This window comes from Gasterosteus aculeatus, chromosome 14 (genome assembly GCF_964276395.1).
Source record: "Gasterosteus aculeatus chromosome 14, fGasAcu3.hap1.1, whole genome shotgun sequence".
Classification (NCBI taxonomy): Eukaryota; Metazoa; Chordata; class Actinopteri; order Perciformes; family Gasterosteidae; genus Gasterosteus; species Gasterosteus aculeatus.
Window position 1 is genome coordinate 8,390,551 of NC_135702.1, and position 19,840 is coordinate 8,410,390.

Sequence of the window (19,840 nt, forward strand, 5' to 3'; positions counted from 1 at the left end):
GTGGCTCAGCGGGAGGCGACAGCAAGCATAAATAGCACAGGAAGGAGGGACAGGAGGTGAGACAAAGCAAGACAAGGGGAATTTGGATAATTACTGAGTTCACTCAATACATTTCTGTAGACCTCTATAGGTCTTTTTTAATGCTTCTTTGTGAAAAATTAAAACGGGCTTTGACTTGATTCAACACTAGCCACAACTTGAGAATCGACAATAATAAATCCATGCCCAAACATCTCAAAGGTTCTTTATAACTTTTATAACGCATCTTTATATCATACGTCAGTCAGCATTGAAGTGCATTGATTAAAAAGTAAGTGCAAGTACAGATTTTGATGCATTCATTTTGACTAGAGGATTAAATTATTTGCAACGTCGCCCCAAAAATACTCATTCTACAGGGGCACTGCAAAAGAAAACCGCTATAGTTGATGCTGTTTCTAACCTAAAATATATATGCTCCCCCCCCCTTTCATTTCAAGCTTTCTTAAGTTATCTTTGAGTGACAGTGTGTGGGAGCAATTTCCATCCGCTGTCTGCTCTACATTCACTCCAGCCCATCAAACACAGCACTTCCCCCCCTAAAACACTGTCATGCTTCCTGACTGATTTCTCAGTGGTTTCATAGTTTGCTTTGAAGAATACGGCAACTGAATCAAGCCAGCAGTCTGTGAGAAGCACTATTTTAGTGCAATAGTTTCACACGTGGTGACCTTGCCCCCTGCGACTGGCTCTCTCTGCATAGAGATGGAGTGGAGTTCATATCGTGCCCCCATCGATAGGCCTTTGACTGAGGGAAGCGGCGTTATTTGTAGTTGTGTCACCAGAGCAAGGACAACGTCACCTTTTGAGGTAATAAAAAACAAACGACAGCATGAAGTTATCCATTAAAATGCGTTGTCCCCGGATCTTGGATTCTGTCATCAGAATTTGGATAATACTTATTGAAACCATAAGGCTTTACGATAAATGCGACTCGGCCATATGATGGCAAAAGTCTTGAGTGGAGGCGTTCTCCTTGGACTCTAGCTGCTCTCCGAGGAGGTGGGTGGTGCTGTGGAAGACGACCTCCGTCTGGACACTGACTGAGAGCGCTCAGGGCTGTGTTTGTCATAAGGCTGGAGCTGCACCTCCAGAAAGTCCCTGTGCTGCTGGCTGATGACCTGGCTGATGAGTCCCGGCAGAGCCTGCAAGTTACTCAGGAGAGTCTCCAGCTTTGTCTCCAGCAGGGCGATCCTCTTCTCCATGTCCTCGCCTCGCTCATTTAAGTCTGATATCATGTCATACATGATGTTCTGAGTCTGGAAGAGGAGAGAGGGAAAGCACTTTACATGATTATTTTCCAAATTGCTGTTTTTTAGTGTTGAACAACTTAAAAATACAGTATTTATCCATTATGAACAATTCAAAAAACTTAACTTAATAACTATACTATTTTAAGAGTTCATTCTGAGAAAGAGATGAAGTAGGAGAAAAGAGCTTTGCATTGAGAGATTCAATTGATCGCTGAAGAACAGCCATTACCAACTATTTGGCAGGTGCATTTCGGTATGTGAAAAAAAGTGACCCTGTCCTATAATCTGAGCATCCATTAGAAAATCCAGCCAAACTGACACATCAAATTCTACACGTTAAATGCGTTTATTTTGCTGCTATCACAGAGTGCAGGTTATTTATCGTATTGGCTGCTATTTCCTACAAGAAGAGAGTAAATTCATCATCAGGGTCAGTCGAACATGTTGTGCTACAACTTTCCATGCAGGCCAGATTACATTAGCCGGTGACCTTGAAACAGCAAAGGTGCTTGCGGAGTTTGCATCATGCCTGCTCCTCCTTTGATCCAACCGCCATCTGCTCACGGACCTTTATATGTACGTATACTTTTAGCTGGTGCCTTTTAATGCCACAGGTTCAGCCTTCAAGAGAAGTTGGCAGCACCTAAAGAAATCCGGAGGAGGTGTGGCGGTGATGCTGCTGGAGGGCAGTTACTGAGGTATTATTCAGCACAGCTCTAATAATCCCTGGCAGCCTGGAAGCGAGGCCATCCATCACTTACCGTGTCCTCTTCTGATTTGAGGCAGAGATAACGGGGATAGCTGGTTCATTTGAATTAGCGAGAACTAAAGCAGCACTGACAACGCGGAACCTGACGGCTCGTGGAGACTTGGGCTTCACTGTTATTACTTAAACAAACACTAATCTAATCCTTTACTTGTTGTCATGCCTCAGCGGCTCATAAATGCAATTCAACATTTAAACAGCTCATGTCAGGATAACCAAATATTGAAACTTGTTTGATGTATTATCTTTCTAAGATATTGATTGCATGCGGAGCATCTGTAGATTGTAAAATGTAACAAAAAAAAACATGAAGAAGTGATGGTGTGAAATGCTATATAGATGAAAAGTGGCCTATTCCCCCCCAGGGGAAACAACCCCATCAATAGAGGAGGAAAGTGTTGCACAATAATATAGGCCGATGCATTTGAACTGCATAGTAAAACCACAAACTTACAACATCCGCCCATTTCTGGACAAGAGAATGCGAGAAAAAGAAAGATGGGAGCGGCAGAGATCGTGTCAAACTGCAGCTTGATTAAGCAGTTTAGCTGTTTGAGAACATTTTATTCAGCAAAGTGGAGAAAAAACGCTGGGGAGAGAAAAAAGCAATTCCCCCTAACAGTGCGTCACTTGAGACAGATAAAACGAAGGGCCACGTTCTGTACCAGACCGTGGGAGAGATAACGAGTTAAGGGGACACGTTGCGTTCAGGGGGATCTCGCGTTGCACTGCAGTGGCCACGCAGCCGCCAGCGATCCGATGAGCTCGGTTTAGCTCCATCTTTCCACTGAGGGCGCCGAAGACTTGAGGCTACTCTGCCCTCTCATGGCAACGGACTCTTACAGCAGCGATTACACAGACAGCCGAGCGGCCTGGCTCTGAGCCGCCTAGTGTCCAACGTCCCATCCCCACCCATCGCTGCCGTTTTACAGCACCCCGTGCTTGGGAAGTATTACCTAGGCTAATACCTTTATATGAGACATTGGCCCGCATCCAGTTTGACTGTGCCGTGCGTTCGAATGTCAAAGCGTTCGGCCTTTCTGTCCTTTCTGCCTTTACTTCTGGCTGAATCATCAGATCACAGAGTGTCTCCCTTTCCCAGGTTACTGTTTCTGCAGTGTCAGGCTGGCAAGCTGCCTGGTCTTTCCCTGAGGTTGGTCGGCTTCTGTTTGGTGCATCTGGAGGCAACCGATCAGATAATACAAAATGAGGGATTTCTTGTCACTCTCATTTAGTAATTTTTGCAGAGAAAGTGTCCTGGGGATCGCAATTAACGCTGTGAAATGAAATGAAGTTATTATTTCCAACCCAAATCAGAATCTCAGGTGAGTGCAGACAACCTGAAACATCACACAGATGTATTTGTAATCCCCCTGTCTGTTTATTTGACACCTGTAGACTTTGATTATATCAGAAAAAACAACTAATTCGGAAGTGAACTACATATTACATGGAATTGAAATCACACAAAGGGAAAGAAACGTATGAGCTGCGTGTCCTAATGAACAATGCAGCGGTAGACTGTAAGTCTAGCTTACCTTAGCAAGGTCCACTAGTGAGTTTGCTTGGTCATTCAGCTTGCGTTGCTCCATTTTAACACTTCTCAATCTGAACACAAGACCATTCAGAACCCAATAAATTAACGCTATCAGAATGTTGTCATTAGATTTGTGTACACACGGGGCATACACACGGGGAACACTCCCGGGACATGCACAGGGTGTGTGTGTAGAGAATGCAGGGGGTCAGTCCGTTTGGTTGAGCTGCATGCACGTGTAGAGGAGACCCCAGCGGGTGGGAGAGCCGCCACTGAGGAGACCGAGACCAGCTCGCCGTCCAACCCAACCACTACGTCAACGATAATAAAGGAACAAGGCAGACTCATAGACCTTCAGGTCCTTCGGCTTCTTCACGCGTCAGATTGTACATCTGGGTCACTCGCAAAGCCACACACATCAAACAGTTGTGTGAACATTAGAGAATAAAGCTTCCGCTTTTTGAAGGCAGCCATCTGAGCACATGTGAGTCATCTTCCTTTAGAGCGTCTCAATAGAAAATCAAACACGACTTCAAACGGATTCATTTTTCCCATCGACAGAAAACATATGGCTGGCTTTTTTTTATTTTTATTAATTAATCCTACTTGTAAAGTCTGTGAAAAATAGCGTGCCTTCTTTATACAACGTTCTTAAATAATTCACATCTCCTGTTTAATTAGGCTTCTAAAGCCTGTTTTACTCATCGTCCCTGGGGGCTCAAAAACAGCAACTAAGCAGTATTGTAGAGTGTCGACCACACGTGGTTCCCAGATATTAAAGAGGTTTTTTTTTTTACGGGATCACCCACGCATGCTAAATTAAACTCGGCACAATGCACAGAATAGCATCTCGTTGGCAAGTTTTAAAACGTTTCGGCTTTGAAAAATAAATAAAAAACACCTATAACTGACTAAGACATGGGCGCAATTTGAGGTGATTGGAAGGTTCAGCGTGAATCGAGGGGCAACAATAATGAAGATAGTGAAGCGATTAAAGGGGCCCTTGTGGGGGGGTCTGATCATTAGCTGAGATGCACTCATTCTCATGCAATGTTGGATCATTTCTCAGTTTCCTGAAGACAGGCAGATGTGGAGTGAAGATGACAGGTTGGACCAACAGAGGGTGCCACGGGAGTCACTTAAAGAACCAGCAGGCAGCGGACGGCGTCCTGACAACCGAAATGCTCCAGTCAAAGAAGGCTCTGTATACCGCAACTATTGCACTTTTATTATTGATATATTAAAATAAAATGAATAATACAATAAAACAAAGACGAGGGCATCTAAAATTGATGGAAGGTTTTCGGTATTTATGTTAAATGACAGTTGAAGTTGATGTAAGGACCTTAGAAATTACACATTTCACAGTTGGATGACTAATAGCTTTGATTTGGGGTCAAAGGACTCTGCAGCTTAAGGTCAGGACAAGGAGGCTCATGTGTCTCCTCCTGCTTCTCCTTCCCTCAGACAACCACTCCTCGTGGGCATTTCTCCTCTTCGATGGCCACTCTAAATCTGCTTGCTATTCATCACTAGAAAACGAGTACGCAAAGCTTTTTAATACCCCACTAAATCAGTTAAGGCAATCTCGGTTAGTGCTGCACCATATTTTTTACCCTCTCGACTTGCTTTCTTTGTCATGACCTCCCTTTACCTCATTGTGGAACCAAATGGTAATTTCTCTTCAGCGTAATGGGAAGGGTGACCATTCTGCGGCCTGTCATTTTTTTTCCCCCCCTGTCGCCACTGAGAGCCTCTTGCCGTTGGTCACAATCGCAGCCTCCGGGGCTCAAACGGGATTGCTGGCGGGCTTCGCCCTGACCTTCCTCCCGGGTCACTTTCCTGCGCCTCCAATCCTCTCATCTCTAACGCTAACCAGCACTGACTGCCCTGCCTCATGGGACGACTCCCGACCTTGTAGATGGAAAGAGACAGGTCCCGGGTGGGAGGCGGGAGGGGAGGGGTGGGGGGGGGCTGTAATGGCCTGAAACAAATCACGCAGCAAGACGTTTGGTTGCATGCGTGCAACATCATACCTGTGGTGTGATAGGCCAAAAAACCCTCAGGGGTGACTGCGTACACAGTTAGCTCTGCCAATTCCTCTTGTAGTGCAGAGATGCACGACGGCTGTATATCCGTGTTATTATGCCGTTTACCGGCCATGATAACACCACTTCAGAGTCTTTGCTACCGCGTCATCCAACACAGAAAAATGGTGTAAATGTGGCCGCAAAAAGTAGCAACAGGCGTAACAATGGTTCCACACGCCGAAAGATGACCCTGAGCTCTAATCCGTGTGAACGTGACTGCTAGGTTGTGACTTGAGGCAAACGGATCTCCAGTCGTCATCCTTCGGTATGTGAAAGCACTGCTGATTGCAGTTTAATCAGAGGCTTTCTGATTAAAGATCAAATTCTCATCACATCCATGCAGAAATGGAAAGAAAAACACCCTCCATCACCGATAATTGAAATTCACTTAATAATCATTCGCGGATGTGTTCAGAAAGTTCAAAAAAGAGACATAAAAAGGTGCTATTGCTGATTGTCTAAAGCTTTCTTGGCAAAATACAGAGGATTGAATGAAAAAATGTGAGACTAATATATATTTCATAGAATTGACATATTGTCAAACAGACATCTAACAAAAACCTTTGTCGCAGCTGGAAAGAAATAATTTGGCAACATTATGATTTGTGTCGCGTGAAACCATTCAATCACTGCAAACTACCACATTTTCCATGGCATGAATTTCACTTATCAAATGAGGGAGTGTAATTTTTTTTAGTCACATTATTGGGTTCAAGGACAAGCTCTCTTTAGCATGCACACAACAGGTCTGTATCTACGTGTGAGGCGAAGACTTACTTTCGAGCTCTATTGCATTGTGTCGATACAAACAGGAAAAAAAGGAAACATGAAGTAGACAAAAATGAATTATTACAACATCAGATAAACATATTCAGACGGCAAAATCTGTTGGCTGAACTCTTGCTCGTGGAACCCTCATCTCTACGCGATGACATCACCTCCGGGCAGCAGCAACTCTTTTCTTCCGGTGTTTAGGTTTGCGCTATAGCTGCAGATTATTCTGAACCCTTTTCTTCCACACAAGTCCTGGCTATCAGAAATCAAGTGAATCAAAACAAACTCCCTGTGAACGTCCACCAACGCAGACAGGGCTTTCAAAGTGTTCACACCTCACATCCTTTACAGTGATTGAGAGTTTTTCACAGCTTCACCCGGAAGAAACGGGAACACTGGCGTTTGCTTTGATGTTTGCTATCGCCCCATGTGACGGGGTCAGGGATGGCTGAAGGACTTTTCCAACTCTCCACTTGAGCGACCGGCTCGCTACTTGACCGCCTCCTGTCCTACTATTCATCTTCATCTAACCTGCAAACAATACTTGAAAGCCTTAAAGGCCTGCGAGCACACTACCGTTACAAGGTAAAAGAAAACAGAGGAAAAAGGTGCGACGGCAGGATGTTGGCACAATGAGTAGTCGTCCTTGCACACGGAGGTGGACGTGACTCTGGTTCTCTATGGATTTACTCCAGACGCGTTTCCTGCATGAGGCTTTCCGAGTGAGTGAACAGGAGGTGAACATGAGCCGCTGTCATCACTGCTGCAAATCGGATGAAGAACGAGACTGCGAGGACATAATGACTCGACAAAGCAACCGTGGCACAAAAATCTGGATTTGGGTTGCAGCAGCAGCAGCAGCAGCAGCTGGTGTGTTTCGCTATCTCTACAATCTTGGTTAAAAAAAAAGACATCCAAATGTCTTTGATACATGCATAAGATTAATGAGCAAATCAAAGTTGCGCTCCACAAAAGACATAAACCCACAGAAAGCAAACAAACATACAAATAGGGGGCATTTTACCTGAGCATAAGGCTACAAAAGCAACAACCTGGATTTGCTCGTAAGCACTCCAGGTTGAAGAAAAACCAAGAGGGAGGTGAGGCTAAAATCAATACTGTTAGATAGCACTTCGGGAGTCCTTGGAGACGCACTAAAAGACTAGCTGACAGTTCAGTGTCCGACCAACAGCAAGAAAAAAAAACAAGTGTCAGCCTGACTTCTGATTTACAGCCAACCAAACACACGAGAGTCAAACAGACAACGAAAGGTGAGCGAGAGAGAGAGAGAGAGAGAGATCAATATCATACCGCTGTGAATTCTGTAATTTCAGAAGCATCCGTCAAGTTTCTCCAAATCTCACGCAGAGGAAAATGCCAGTTGACAATTCCTTTGATATGAATCACTTAAAAGGGCCTCTAGTGTAACAGTGAATACTGTTACACCGTATGATGCAGAATGAACAGACCGACTTATTATCATATCTGCAAATTTAAAGTTAGTCCAGTCAGGTTAAACAAGTACAAGATTACTCAACAATACAAACACGTATTTTTGCTACAGGTGTCAAACAAGTCAGATTTCAGGTTGGTGTTGCATCGGCAAATCAAGTGACTATTCTGCGGGATGAAAGACATTAGAGCGGCACGAGGTCAGGGGTCAAGAGCGGGGTACCTACTGGTGAATGGCTTGGAGAAATTTCCTCTGGTGCTTCCTGACTCTGGCGTGGTCCATCTTTCTCACCAGTTTGGTGTTCTTATAGATGAGCCACGTCTCCCTGAGAACATTCGCAGCTGTGTTTTTCACCTGCAGGCCAAGGAGAGAAGGGTGGCATTTAAATTAAACAATGACATATCTGTGATGCCTAAACCAAATATGGGAGCTTTCACTTACTCTTTTTGTTAGCTGGGTGTCCATCATAAAATTGTGGACATGTTTTTCAGCTTTGGTTAACTCCAGTTTCTTTGCCACTACAGCCACCACCAAGGCAGTGCAGCCAGCCCCCTGGGAAATAACACCAATAACAACAAGCACAACAATCAAACTTACTGTTTTATTGTTGAGTAAAAAATGTTAAGGCTTCCTGTTGATATCAGCCTGCCTTTCTCACCATAATCCCAGTCAGGAGACAGACTCCTTTCCCACAGTATGTGTTTGGGACCATATCCCCATATCCAATGGTCAGAAATGTGATTGAGATCAACCACATGGCTCCTAGAAAGTTGCTGGTTATGTCCTGGTTGTCATGGTACCTGTAATAAATGATAAATAGGTTGACTGACCTTCATGCACCCGATGCACTCCAGCTTCACCTAACCACTGTTAGTAATTTTGAAAAAATAAAACAAATCCATTATAGTACTTTAATAATAATTAATTATAAATTATAATAAAAGAGTAAACATGTCTTAATACTGCAGGAATTTAATCTTTATTTGTAACCTTTCTATCCTGAAGTTCAGACCCAGAGCGAGCGAGGAATTGTGTACATTTTCTATTTTTATGCCTTATCTATGTTTCATGCTGAGCAGCGCTGCATAGCATGAGAAACGGATCCAGGCACCTCTCACAAGCTCTCACAGTCCATGCGGCGATGATCCACAACGAGATGGTGAAGACCAGCAGCACGGTGCCGGGACAGATGGTCATGAGGGTCTTCATCACAAAGCGCGTGTTAAAGTTAATCTTGTTGAGTGCACCGATGCTGCGCGACGAGGCGTCCGTGAAGAGCTTGCTGTGCAGCAGCATGACGCGAGCGATGAGGTACAGCCGCAGGAACATGGGGATGGACAGGATGATGTCCACGTCCGCATCCGTCTTGGAGGGCACGTAGGAGTAGGCCAAGCGGGCCGTCCAGGTGAAGGTGTAGTTCCCGGGGATGGGGTGTATGGCGCACACCAGGATCTCCAGGCAGATGAAGAAGATGCGCTCATATGTCATGGCTATCCTCCAGTCATCGGCTGCGTTGTCCACCATGAATAACTGCAAGGAAAGGGAACAGTGAGGCCGATGGACGGTAACATTTTCCATCATGGTGACACAGCAAGCTGGAGGAAATCATTAAACCCCATTAAATAATAAGCCACAAACAGCCTTGAGCCATTAAATCATGTTTTTTAGTCACATTTCCTGAAGACCCTAGTAGTTAATTTCCCCCCATGTTGCCTATTTAAAACAAATGATACAACATTATCTTAACCATCTTTATAAATGTAAAATCTACTCTGCTTCAAAAAATATTAGAATATAATGAATAAGGAATATGATAAAGCGAGGATGCTACACTCTTTCAAAGGCATAGATATGCACGGAGACCTGATGAGGGTTGCAAGAATGAATATCACAACTTAGATTTTCTGAATTTATGTACACAATACAAGGAAAAACATTGTGCTTTATACATGTTTAGGGCTAATTTGTTGCTATTAATTCATGTATGATCTAAAAATTCCTATGTTGAGCAATCTCGAGGATTGTTTCCATATAAAGAGTGAAATGGAGGAAATACAACGGCTGTATGAAGGTAGGAAGTTAGAGCTGAAACGATTAGTCAATTTCTACAAAGAATATTTAGCGGAAAACTTGCCAGCTTGTGAAATGAGAGGATTTGACACAAATCCCTGTAACGTGAAAATCTTTGGGTACATGTGACTTACAAAATATTTGGAGAAATCTCATTGAGCTCCGACATCTATCAGATCTAAAACTCAATCTGTGATGTGCAGTAAGAAAGGAAAAGAATCGCACAGTTTCTCTCTCTGCCTTCAGGCTCCTTGGATGAAAGTGTTACATTAGCAGCTTCCCTCCTCGACTGCAAAGCGTTACGCTGATGAGAACATCTGCCGTCTCCACATTAGCTTCTGATCGCCTGGCCACCTCGACCAGAAGGTAGGCCGTTCCGCGTGGGGGGGTGGGGGTGGAGGATTTCAACAGCCCTCATCACTCTTCTCCACCCTGTCCTTCGCCTTTAGCTCCGTCACTTGGTCACCTCTGCTGCTCCCGCCTCTGCTTCGTCCCCTCCCTCTTCCTCAACGCTTTTCAATCCAATGTGCAGTTATCTCTGGCCAGAAGATTCACTGCTGTGCGTGTGTTCACCTGCAACTGATGGCCGAGCCGGCGACCGCCGTCGATACCCGGTCATTTTATATTTGCAGGTACGGGTAGCAGATTAAATGCTCATCAGATTGTATTCACTTCCCCAAATTTCTCAAATCATTCCTCTTTTTTCCCCCGTTTACAAGCAATACTGAAATTTCCCTCACAGCTCTCCTTGCTCCATCCACTCTATCACCTGGAGGCGCTCCGCTGGCGTACAGCTCGTCACAACTGGCGATAGATATTTCACAAAACGTTGCTGTCAGCAAATAAAAAGCGAGGTTTCCTGGCGGCAGTCTTTGCCACGAGAGCAGGAGCCTCTATAGGGAAAAAACTGCACATGATTACATTTAGTCGGACACGTCCTTAATATGCTTAGTAATCAAGTCATTTTCTCGATAAAAAATGTAAGCAATGTTTTTGCTTATGGATGAGGCCGGTTTGTCTTTTCCTTCTGCTCCACTTTAATATTCAAAGTCTACAGTTTCCAGTGACTTCCTTTCACCCAACTAAGATTTATGATGGTTAAAATGCATGTTTCAACTCTGTCATATTTTATATTCAGTTCCATCCTCTTTCAGCAGCCTTTACAGTAAAACCATCTCTTTGCTTCATGTGGATCATAAAGGTCTGTTTTCCCGCATGCAGAGAACAACAATCACGTCTCTGCAGCAGGACTTTTTTCCTCCCCTTAACAACCAGAACGCACATAAAAAGGCAATAACGTAGCACTGCCGCTACTCTCGCAGACATACATGAATGCTCCACGTCCTCCAGCTCGACAGCTTCGGAGGCCCTCTGACACTCAGCAGCCGGCTTTGCTCCAACACAAAAACCTCCACTTAAGACGCTGCGTTTAATACAGCGTCTGATCCAATTAAATGTCCAAAGGCCGCTGTGCAAGAAATATCAACTGTCAACAAGCCGGCACATTACGACACAAACGGAACAGGCTGCTGCCAACACGAGTCTGCACACAAAACAGGTCAAGTGACCCACCAGGCCTCTGCAGCTCATTTGCATTCATTTAATGGCGACAGTCAAAGTTTCCCCTCCAAACGCAGAAAACGCAACAAATTCGATTTTCAGAGGCAGCTGTTCATATCGAATGAGCAACGCTCTTTTCACAAACTGACATCTGTCTGAGAAGTAACTCTAGCTCGCTTCGCAAGTGACTGTAATGAAGACACGGAAACACAAGCCGGGACTCTGCTGCGGTTTCTTACTTAAAGAATTAGAGCCCTGAGAGGAGCTAAATCAATTGTTTGTACACAGCGCAAGCAGCGTTTTATTTTACATTTTAGACAACAAACCGAGCCCGTCAAAGGCAGTTACAAAGTTTGTTACCTCAAAACAATTTAATTAAACATTTACACGCAGGTTGCATAGGAAAGCAATTATGCTAATGGTCGAGCTGAAATACAACACTCATGGGTCCTTTACCTCACGGCATCAAATATTCCACGCAAGCAGCCGAACCAACAGTTATGACAGAGCAGTGGAGGAAACAGTTTTAAATCATGTGAAAATATAATACGGAGGATTCTGAGGGCCTGAAGGACAGTGACGGAAACGGGACACTGAATTAGTTAGAGGAGGCTGACAAATAATTTACACAAAGCAAGTAAATGGATTTTGAATGTGAACGCACTTAAATACAATTCAAATATGTCCGTAAAGAATTAAAGCAATGAAGACTGCAGTCTGGCCATCACCAATGTGACACATGCATTTTAAAGCATCGCAACCCCAAAACTGTTAACTGCGACCCCTCGAAAACAACTGTGACACACAACTTTGCCAACAAGAGGAGAAAATGAAGAAGGAAAAACTGTTCTTTAAAGTGGGAATATTCCTAAACAAATACTATCTGCTTAATCAGTCACTTTCAAGGTTAACCTTATGAATATTAAATTACATTTTAATGCTGATCCAGATACTTAAAGGACCAGTTCACCCAAAACAACAAGAAAAACCGCCAACGAAACATTTCTATAACCACTTGATCTCCCTTATTTTGTGACAGCATTCTGTCAATGAATACATGAACGTCCGCTACAATAAAAAGGTTAACATCTTACAACTCGTCTGCTGGTCACGGAGCAGGTTGAGAGAGTCGTGCGTCGCCAGAAGCATCTCCACATTGCTGCGTCAGCACTAAGGAAAGCTCTGGCTGCGCGCGTTATCCATCGGCTAGAATAAAACCCGCTGTGGCTCGTTGGTATTCGAAGGTTATTCGACTTAATCCTGATATTTTTAACATTTCACTTGCAACAATGGATTTTAACGTCATAGTACATCACCAAATTTGGTTATAGGCTTCACCCTCTCGCGCACAAGGTTTCCGGACCAAAGTGGAGGACTGATGTACAGACCAATTATTTAAGCCAATGAAAAAGATCAACGTAAACATTTCATTGCAGAAACGACGTTGCTCACACCAAAAAACAGAGTGAATAATAAATCACAACCAATCAAAGCTTTCTGCATACTGAGATACCTTCATAAAAAAGGAAACAATGGACGTTTCCTTTTTAATTTTCTTTATGTAACTAACCTAAAGCCCGGCCCAAATGTCATGTCTTCCCCCAAAAGTGGGCATCCTCACAGTGACAATAAAGTCACACATTCGTGAGAATGATTTGAGGGGAGATCCAGCAGTTTTCTGAAGGACGCCGTGCACAGTGTAATCAGTAAGAGTGCGCGCCCCCTTTCTCATCATGGGGAAGTTTCATTCATGTCGGGTCAAGAGACAATACAGCCGAATATGTCCTTGGATCATTCTCCGCCTGTCGCCGCCCTGCGTCTGCACTGCGTCTGCACTGCGTAGTCTCGGGGGAGTTCACCTGTGATGCTAAGCTGGGTTGGTTACTGGTTCCACGACGCTCAATATAACTAATGGAGTCCGGCTCAATATTTAATCTGTGTAATGTGGAGATGGGACCATATATCTTGTCGTTGAGGATGAAATCGCTCAATCTCATTAGTGAATGAGTTTGAGGCATTCTGTCCGATTAGACATTAATGCAATGCTTTATTTATGATATCAAAGTGAGCCACTAAAAGGCCACTTTGCTGAGTAAATCCGAAGCCGCTGCTGATTTGCTTTTGTTTCTGGAATTACGGAAAGGCTCACATTTGCATACGAGTTCTTCTATGCAAGCAAAGTAAAGCCACTCTGAGCCAAAGTAAGAGCTTGTACAAATCCTACTTTCTTTAGCCGATGCGGCCCAACGCAATAATCGCCTAAAAAGCATCTTCGCGTTTGAAGTCGCATGCAGAACAAAACTTAATTTGGAGGTTTCTCAACTGATTGGGACCCCGAGCGTCTCTTGCCCTCGGACGCTGGTGTTGTTGGGTGAAAACATTGAGGTCACCAGCTAGAGGTGGTTATCCGACTCCAGTCTGGAGTCTCAGGTGGAGGACAGATTTAGCTGTGAGAACTGCAGAGTGTCTCCTGCAGTCAGACCATATCTCTGACACAGACACACCACCCAGGGCCAGTCTGACAGGCATCGCCCAGTTCCACTTCCCTGGCAGGATCTCGGCGCCGTTGACGTTTTATCTTTTGCGAGGATTGTAAAATGTAATAATGTGCAATTGTGAAACACAAGCGCCACCTTTCATCACAAACAATCCACACCAAAGACAGAAAATACCCAGAAGCATCTCGCATTAGTTGAAGAAAACTCAGCCGAGCCGTCATCACAAGGTGCAGCGACGCGGCGACGGCCGTAACACAAATGCCCGTCAGCAGGGAGCCTTTGATGTGAGAAGAAGAAAAAAAAACATCCAAGATGTCAGCTTCTGTACTATTGGGAATTATGTGAACTCATCAACCACCTCTGCAGCGATAGCAGGAAGAGGCTCGCAGCTCGTATCAGACTTTGAGAAGGACTAATCAAAGTCATGGAGCACCGACAGACTCTAACCTCCATTTCCACTCACATCGTACAGTAAGTCGCTGCCTGCCGACGCAGCAAACTCAACTAAAAAGTCTAAAAAAAGTCCCCCGGCGAATCGCCAGCGGTTTAAGAAAAAAAACTTGTGGCTGAATCAGGCTGATAACGTTTGAAGGAGAAGTACAGAATAATTCTGCACAACATCAGTGTTTATAAAAAAGGATTAAACACAAACTTATGCTGATTGTACCCTATAAAAATGAGAGAGGTACATCTTTACTGAGTCAGATTACTTTTGAATAATTAGAAGTGGAGAGAAAGTATTTCATCATCCTTCTATAAAACAAAAGTTAAGGTGCATCACATCATGCTGAATCAGTTGATTGTGTGATGGTGATAATGCCACATATGGAGTCAATTAGCATCTCTCATTTTAAAAGGTCCATTGTTTAGTTCACTATTCACCCCTACTCTCATCCCAGCATGAGGCGAGCTCAACACGCGAATACACAACCAAATAGTCAGCGGACAAGTTGCGTTGTGGATAATTTAGGTGCCATAGTTTGACAAAGAAGTCGAATGTGTGGAATAACAAACGTTGTTTCTGGCTCTTTCTATATTCTCTCATATTCAGTCCATAGTGAGTCTGACAGTGCTGAATGATGGAGGGGGCTTTAAGTGTATCTTACACACTATAGTGGGGAGGGTGCGTTTTGAAAGACGTGGCTTTGCACAAGCTATGCTTTTAACCTGGCGGGGTGTACAAACAAAATAGACCTGAGCCAACACACGTCAACACATATGAAGTCAAATCATATTTTTATCAAATAAAAAAGGAAAGGAGCAGCTGGTGTGCTGGAAGTCGAAGCAAACCCCATGAACTGGATTTAAATCGGTTACTAGGAGCTGGTTCAGGCTTTTACATCTGAATAGGAAAGGCAAACAATTGCCTTAATCTGCAAAAAATAAACACTTTATTGGAAGGAGAAGCGTTAGTAGTGAAAAATGATTTAGACATTGACGGGACTGTCAGAGAAGTCTGCTTTAAAGCAGTTTGAAACGGCCTGCGTGTGGGGTAAATGTGCACGCAAGGAAGTATTGTTTTAAAATGAGAAACTTTGGCTTGCCTGTAGAGAAAGAAAGAATATTGGTCCACTGCCATTGTTGCGTGAAATATCGAGGCTTCGAGCTTTTTGAAAACTGCGATTGTCATCATATTTACCCATCCAGATGTGCTGCTGCACTGAAAAAGTTAAAATTTTCACACAATCCAAGTGCTTCAACATTGAACGGAGGCCATGAACGTAAATATTGCGCCGACGCAGCCACCAGATGAACGCGGCTGCTAATGAAAAATGCACTTTTGAAGGACAACTAAATCAATATATTATTTAACATCAAGACAATCAAGAGGCTAAAAAGATCAGTTTATGAATTGAATAATTTACACAGGATTAAGTAAAAGGTGTGGAACAATGAACATGATACTCACGTTAACTTACAAGATGCTTTCTAATTTATAAAGAGCGACTTGGAACTGTCCACCAGGGAAATGGAAACATCTCGTTACACATCGAAATATGGTAATTCTGTGTGTGCATTGCTACCATCCCTCAAGTGGAAAGGTTTACGATGAGGCATCTGGAGGGGGCAAATCTTTTTACTGTCGGGCCGCTTCAATGACTGATACTCCCCCGGGACTCGTAAGAACTAAATACGGGAAGGCAGATGAATAGCCGATATTACTTTGAATGCAAAAGCTATACCTCATGTTTTGTCCCGATGTAATATTTGGTAAATCTGCTAAAACATATTCTAAGAATAAGAGCAGAGGAAAACAACTGCATTAGCTCAAACCATTCTGTTAAAGGCAGTGAAAAAAAATCCCCATAGCCAGATGTCAAACATTAACATGATAAAAGATAATGATATATAAGATTTGATGCGAGTTTTGCCTCTTTTCAAGTGAAGTCTCCTCTAGTAGGCTTTTATGGAAAAAGGAAAGTAGCTCATGAATGAAAGCGTCCTGGTAAACATACGCCCATGCAGGAAGGCAGAAAGCGGCTTATTTCATTTTGAGGCTGTACAACAAAGACAGAAAATCCTGAAGAGCAGTGAGAACTGTAATATCACCATGAGGCAAGACTCAGAACATACTATAGTACTACTATATAGTAATACTATAGATATATATGCATCCACTGAGCCCTGTGAGGAGTTTGTAAATGTTATTGAAATGTGTAATGAACTTATAAAAACTTATCAGTCTGAAGTCATGTAATCGAAAGGACTGATGCTCTGTCATTAAAAACCTCGAATCATTGAATAAACGCAAAACATCTTTGGAATGACGGACGCTGTGATGAAGAGTAAATATTCTATTGAGTATTTACACTATACTGAACTGTTTGAAACTCAAATGAACTAAATTTGAAACACACTCAGTTGCTTTAACAATAAGTTATTTCACATGGTAGATATTGTGCAGTCAGTTAATCTCTTTTTCTAATATAATAATAAAATATTATGCGAAAACAAAGTATACAAACAGTGGCACCCTATAAAGTTGTAAAGATTTGTTAATTCAATATTCGATTGAGCGCTTGTTAAATGCAACGTCTGTTGTTAAAGCAGACCGCCGCTGACCCTTCAACACCAACAGTTAAAAGAATAAGAAAAGTGTTACAACGTTACCTGGATCTCTCTTGCATGGTAAATGATAATCAGGCCCAGGAGAATGATTGTAGAAAGGCTTATCAGGCATTTTAGCGCTAATGAATACAGCGACTCCTGGAAGAGAGCAACAACACTAAAGCCAAACAACCCACAACATCACGACAGGAAATCACATTCTGATGTACACCAGCCCGTAGTTTAGCCTACATGTCACACATCTGGAAAACAAACGGTAATTCAGGTTCTTAACGTGTAACTGACACATGTGATGTTATTTTGTACTATAGGTGGTTGCAGAGCAGTGGGCCTTTTGGCCTGCATGTGACAGTGGCGACATCAGGGGACACTTTGCAGTGAGCCTGGACTTATTCAAAGTGACGGCCTTTTCTACAACACCTTGGGCAGAAGTTTTCCAACGACTCGCTCCGTGAGTCACACGTATATACGTACCTTTCCATAAGCTCCCCAAGAGAGTTCAGTCTCTATAACCATGACAACGATCCCAAACATCCCGAAGATTAAAGCATAGTCGCTGAGCCGCTTCCGTTTCTCAAACAAGGCCCTCCTGTGTCCCAGCTTTTCCCCGATGTTCTGGTTCTTCTTTTTCCCCGATTTGCCGCCGCCGCTGTGGCCGCAGCCGCCCGCTCCGTCTCCCGATGCGTAAGGCATCAGCGTGGTGGAATTATTCTCCGGCTTGGATACCAAAGTGTCCGACGCATCCGCGGCCGAGACGGGCTGCAGAGGCTGCGACTCGGAATCGAACTCGTGCACGTTTCTGCGGGACGAGCTCAAGTTGCTCAGCGGCCGCATCACGCCGCCGTTGTATCTGCAGCTGCTCATTGCTATTTCATTGTAGGAGTTACTGTCTTTGTGGCCGCTGCCCAGGCTGCCCCGCTGCCGATCGCGGCAATGCTGCTGCTGCTGCTGCTGCTGCTGAGGGTGAGGAGGAGGTGGAGGAGGAGGATGATGCCTGGATGAACTACCATGACTGGAGGGTGTGAACTCGCAGACGCTGTACTGGCAACCTTGCCTCGAAGACGTTTCCGAAGGTGTCCTCAAAGTTCCCGCGGCAGCGGTCGGCGACGTCCCGCGAAAGATGAGGCTTTTTCTCGCATCACAGGTGCAGCTATTGCAGGTGCAGCGTTGGTCGTGCTTCTTGCCGATCTTGTCCTCCCGCCCGCAGTAGTGCTGGTACTTACAGTGCTGGAACTGCTGCTCTGGAAAGAAATCGTTCTGCAGCTGCAATGGGGTTTCCATGTCATCAGTGCGGCCGTGTAGAGCAGCGGTCGGGTACCACCGAGCACCCGACGAAGGGCGTTCTGGTACTTACGGGAGGACAGAACCGCTGCATGAATGGACCCATTTCGGCTCCGGTAGAATGTCAGCGCAGGCTCCGATTGGGCAGGGGGTGTGTGGGGGGAGGGGGGGGACGGGGTACCAAAACAACTGCCTCGACGTCATAAAAAGGTTGCAACCATGAGACGTTAAGCTCCGGCTTAAATTGAATCAGGATGAACAGCATTATGTTTCATTCACTGATACAGCTCTACAGAGATGTGGCCCTATATATGTGGACTTATAACAGCTATAACATCTCTCCGAACCTACAGCCAGAAAGACAGCAAAAATAACAGTCTTAAAAGTGTAAATTAAAAACATACATGACGTCCTTTCACGGGTTTAATTATTGTACCCATATCTCGCGTTGTGAGATACGACCGCAGGTGTAATTAACCTCTTGCACATCAGCCGAGCCAAGGCTAATCATAAACGCCCTGAATTATTCCCCATATATTGACTTCATAGGAAACACACGTGGCTCGCTGTCCCCGCTGATTTAGACGGTGACCATGTGATCGTGGAGGCCCGTACAGCACCCGCATGGCCCGGGCTGATGTGAGCCGGTGGAGGCTGCGATATTAATGGAGCAAAAGAGTTACATCACCCCGAGGAACCACCGCCAACTGCACTAGATTGAGCAGATGCGGAGGCATAAACCAAACAGGCTGAAACCAAATCATGGCGTGTGCAGCAGCATCACATTCAGTCATGGGACTGCGATGTATGAGTTATGTTTATGTCGGCCTATTTGTAAGGGAATCGTGGCTGGAGCCGCGCGGTGCGCTTGCGAGGATCGCATCAGTCGCGTTGCAGTCGTTAAAATGTCTCTCTACATCATCCACGGAACAACAATAAAGAATCGAAACAACCGCCAAGTTGCAGGGGACGAGTTTAAATCACATAAAAAGGGAGTACGCTCACATTAACAGCTATTCGTGTATGCATTTATTAAAAAAAAAAGGACGTGTGAATGCGTTGCCTGTTCGCGGTTTGTCAGTCCGTCGCGAACTAAGTTCAGCACCGCGGACAGCTCCGCTCGCTCATTGATCACCACCGACCTTTCAGTAAAACAAGCCCTCTGCACAGGATCGCAATGCGCACTTACCGCCGATTGGCTGGGTCCGCACGCCACGTGACACCCTCACCTTCCCAGCGCCCCCCCCCCCCCTCTTCTCTGCGTGTGTGTCCAGTGAATGAATAAGTCTGCATGCATTCGAGCCACGTATTTTGTTTAAACAGAACGGAGATGTTACATGTCCTTATTGTTGTTGTTGTTGTTGTGTGCGGGGACGCGGGAAGCGTAAAGAGCGCGGGAGAGTTGTTCATTTGGGTTGAAGAATGGTATTTCTAGGATACGGGGGAGCAT

At 44.5% G+C, this 19,840-nt stretch overlaps 1 protein-coding gene across 2 annotated transcripts; it reads right to left on the reverse strand.

Annotated features, from left to right (window-relative positions):
• Positions 1–239: 239 nt before the first annotated feature.
• kcnn2 (potassium calcium-activated channel subfamily N member 2) lies at positions 240–18,509 on the reverse strand. Of its 2 annotated transcripts, XM_078087872.1 has the most exons (8): positions 17,584–18,509; positions 17,152–17,247; positions 9,024–9,442; positions 8,571–8,712; positions 8,354–8,464; positions 8,139–8,266; positions 3,597–3,666; positions 240–1,298 (listed from the first exon to the last, which is right to left on the reverse strand). In XM_078087872.1, exons 1-8 carry the CDS (start codon positions 18,388–18,390, stop codon positions 1,023–1,025), a joined length of 2,049 nt encoding a protein of 682 aa, XP_077943998.1. In that variant the 5' UTR covers positions 18,391–18,509; the 3' UTR covers positions 240–1,022. The 2 variants fall into 2 exon arrangements, with proteins under 2 accessions (XP_077943998.1, XP_040054321.2); XM_040198387.2 differs by lacking the exon at positions 3,597–3,666.
• Between the last annotated feature and the right edge of the window lie 1,331 nt (positions 18,510–19,840).